Here is a 2,898-nt window from a genome sequence, read left to right on the forward strand (position 1 = left end):
GCCGTGGTCGGTGGCGGCTGCCCCTTTTTCTTCTTCTTCTTCTGGAAATGGGATATCAAAAGGGACAGGGGCATTTTAATATTCTTAGGGGGTATTTTCGTCTCATAATAAAGTATTGAAATATGGCTGGACTGATTGTTAAACAATCAGTCAACAGGGATTAAACATTGTAGTCCGGTCAAAGAATGGACCGGATATTAGTTTCCCCTATTTTAAAATGAGTTACGGCATGCGGTCGGCCAAAGAAAGACCGAGGGATCGATCTGGCATTTTCGTCGACACGGACTTGCCGTTTGCAAGCAAGTCTTGCCTACTGACGCGGTAATCTGGACAATCCTTCAACGTGAAATGGGATGGGGATGGATGAACCACCCAAGGACTTCTACTCTTCAATGAGATGTCCACCTCTAATTAACTCTTCTGTCGTTTGTGGGACGCCAAGTTTGAATAGATCCATGGCTGCACATCATGATGTGTGGCAAATAACCATTGAATTGCTCAAAAAGAAAATCCCCATTCTTCTCCAAATGGATCGAAAACTATCCTTACTTTTGGTGGTATGTCTGCTTACAGGAATCTCAGCAACCAAATATGATGAATTCACATACAATGGATTTCAAAGGAGTGAGTTGTACCTTGATGGCGTAGCAGAGATCACACCCAATGGTCTCCTGATATTAACCAACACTACAAGGAATCAGCAAGGACATGCATTCCACAAAGTGCCACTGCATTTCAAGAACACCTCCGAGGGTAATATTTACTCTTTCTCTACTTGCTTCGTTTTTGCAATACTCCCCGAACATCCAGATGTGAGTGGCCACGGACTTGCATTTGTGCTCTCTCCGACCAGGGGGCTCCCTGGGGCTATGCCCAACCAATACCTTGGTCTCTTCAACTCTGCCAATAATGGCAATTCATCAAATCATGTCCTTGCGGTTGAGCTAGACACCATCTCTAATCCGGAGTTTGGAGATATTGACAGCAACCATGTCGGAATTGATGTCAATGGATTGAGGTCGACAGACGCCGCGCCGGCATCATATTTCGTTGAGAAAATTGACAAGTTTAAGAAACTCAGCCTTATAAGCGGGGAACCTATGCAGGTGTGGGTAGATTATAGCAATCCAGAGAAGAAGCTAAATGTAACAATATCCCCCATCAGTGTGCCAAAACCAAGCCATCCATTGCTGTCTTCTTTCGTTAATCTCTCCTCGGTAATTTTAGAAACCATGTATATTGGCTTCTCTTCTTCTACAGGCTCCATTCTAACATCCCATTATGTTCTGGGTTGGAGCTTTAAGATGAATGGGCAAGCGGCTGCCCTCAACCTGTCCAGCCTTCCTTCACTTCCTTTGAAAAAGCATAGAAGAAACCTAACATCTTTGATAATTTGGCTGTCCTTAGGAGTAGTGGTGTTCATAACTATAACCGCCTGCAGTATTGCTTACATAATAAGAAGAAAGGCAAGATATGCTGAGGTTCTTGAAGAGTGGGAGCTAGAAAATAGAACTCATAGATTCTCATATAAAGAACTATACAAGGCTACCAAAGGCTTTCCCGAGAAAAATCTTTTGGGTGTTGGCGGTTTTGGAAGAGTTTACAAAGGCGAGCTGCCCACCTCTAAAACTGAAATTGCAGTGAAGAGGATTTCTCATGATTCTAAGCAAGGAATGAGGGAGTTTGTTGGGGAGATTGCGAGTAACAGTCAGCTCCGTCACCGCAATTTGGTCCAGCTTCTTGGCTATAGCCGTAGGAAAGGGGAAGTCCTTTTGGTCTATGAGTTCATGCCCAATGGAAGTCTTGACAAGTTCCTCTACGAGGCAAACAACCCAACGACACTTGGCTGGAGTCAGAGACTAAAAATTATCAGAGGTGTGGCGTCAGGTTTGCTCTACCTGCATGAAGAGTGGGAGCAGATTGTTGTACACAGAGACATAAAAGCAAGCAATGTCTTGCTGGACAGTGAAATGAATGGAAAGTTGGGAGACTTTGGACTATCAACATTGTATGATCATGGTAGCGATCCCCAAATCACTCGTGTGGTGGGAACTTTCGGTTATATAGCTCCGGAGCTCACTAAAACAGGCAGGGCAACTACGAGCACTGATGTCTTCGCCTTCGGAGTTTTCGTACTTGAGGTTGTCTGTGGAAGGAGACCAATAATGCAACAAGAATCACCGGACCTTCATTTGGTGGACTTGGTGTGGAGGAGTTGGAGGAATGGAGTAATTCTAGAGGTTACAGATGCAAGACTGGGAGGTGATTACCATCTGGGGGAAGTAGAAATGATCGTAAAGATTGGATTGCTTTGTTCACATCCTGTGCCTGGAACAAGACCAACCATGCGCCAAGTGATGCAGTTCTTGGATGGTGATCTTTCGCTGCCGCAAATGCCCAAGGGTGGGAGGGGCATCATTATTTCATCACCAGAGCATGCTGAGGAATTAGAAGAACCATAATATCAGTAGTTTCCCTTGTAAACTGTTCCATCCACCGGCCAAGAGCCAATCCCCTTTGAAGGTTGTTGATTTTCTTGAATTTAGGTAACTAGTGGAATTTGAATGTAAGTGGTATATTTTGTCATTTCCTCTCTTCTCACTTCACTGAGAGACCTAAAATAACATCCAATCAACTGGTCATATTCATCCTTTATTCTCATTTAAAGATGAACACAAACTGCTCTGAGCACCAAGTAATTCTGAGCAAGTCATTCAGCCTCTTTAGCTTACGCTAAACACTGTCTGGGAGAATGCTTGCACCGGTCTATATTTCGTGGAAAAATAACTGTTAATGTTAGTGAAGAAAAATGTTGCCATGTCCTTCAAGTAAGAATGAGCTCTCAGATTCCAGATTAAACGAACATCTATTATTCTCTTCAAATAAAGGGCTATAATG

General features: G+C 43.6%; 1 protein-coding gene across 1 annotated transcript; it reads left to right on the plus strand.

Moving 5' to 3' along the window:
- The first annotated feature begins 431 nt into the window (after window positions 1-431).
- LOC103717030 (L-type lectin-domain containing receptor kinase IV.2-like) lies at window positions 432-2,655 on the plus strand. The gene has a single exon (XM_008805261.4). It carries the CDS (start codon window positions 456-458, stop codon window positions 2,460-2,462), a length of 2,007 nt encoding a protein of 668 aa, XP_008803483.3. The 5' UTR covers window positions 432-455; the 3' UTR covers window positions 2,463-2,655.
- The last annotated feature ends 243 nt before the right edge of the window (window positions 2,656-2,898 follow it).

This window comes from Phoenix dactylifera, chromosome 2 (assembly GCF_009389715.1).
Source record: "Phoenix dactylifera cultivar Barhee BC4 chromosome 2, palm_55x_up_171113_PBpolish2nd_filt_p, whole genome shotgun sequence".
In the NCBI taxonomy this organism is placed as follows: Eukaryota; Viridiplantae; Streptophyta; class Magnoliopsida; order Arecales; family Arecaceae; genus Phoenix; species Phoenix dactylifera.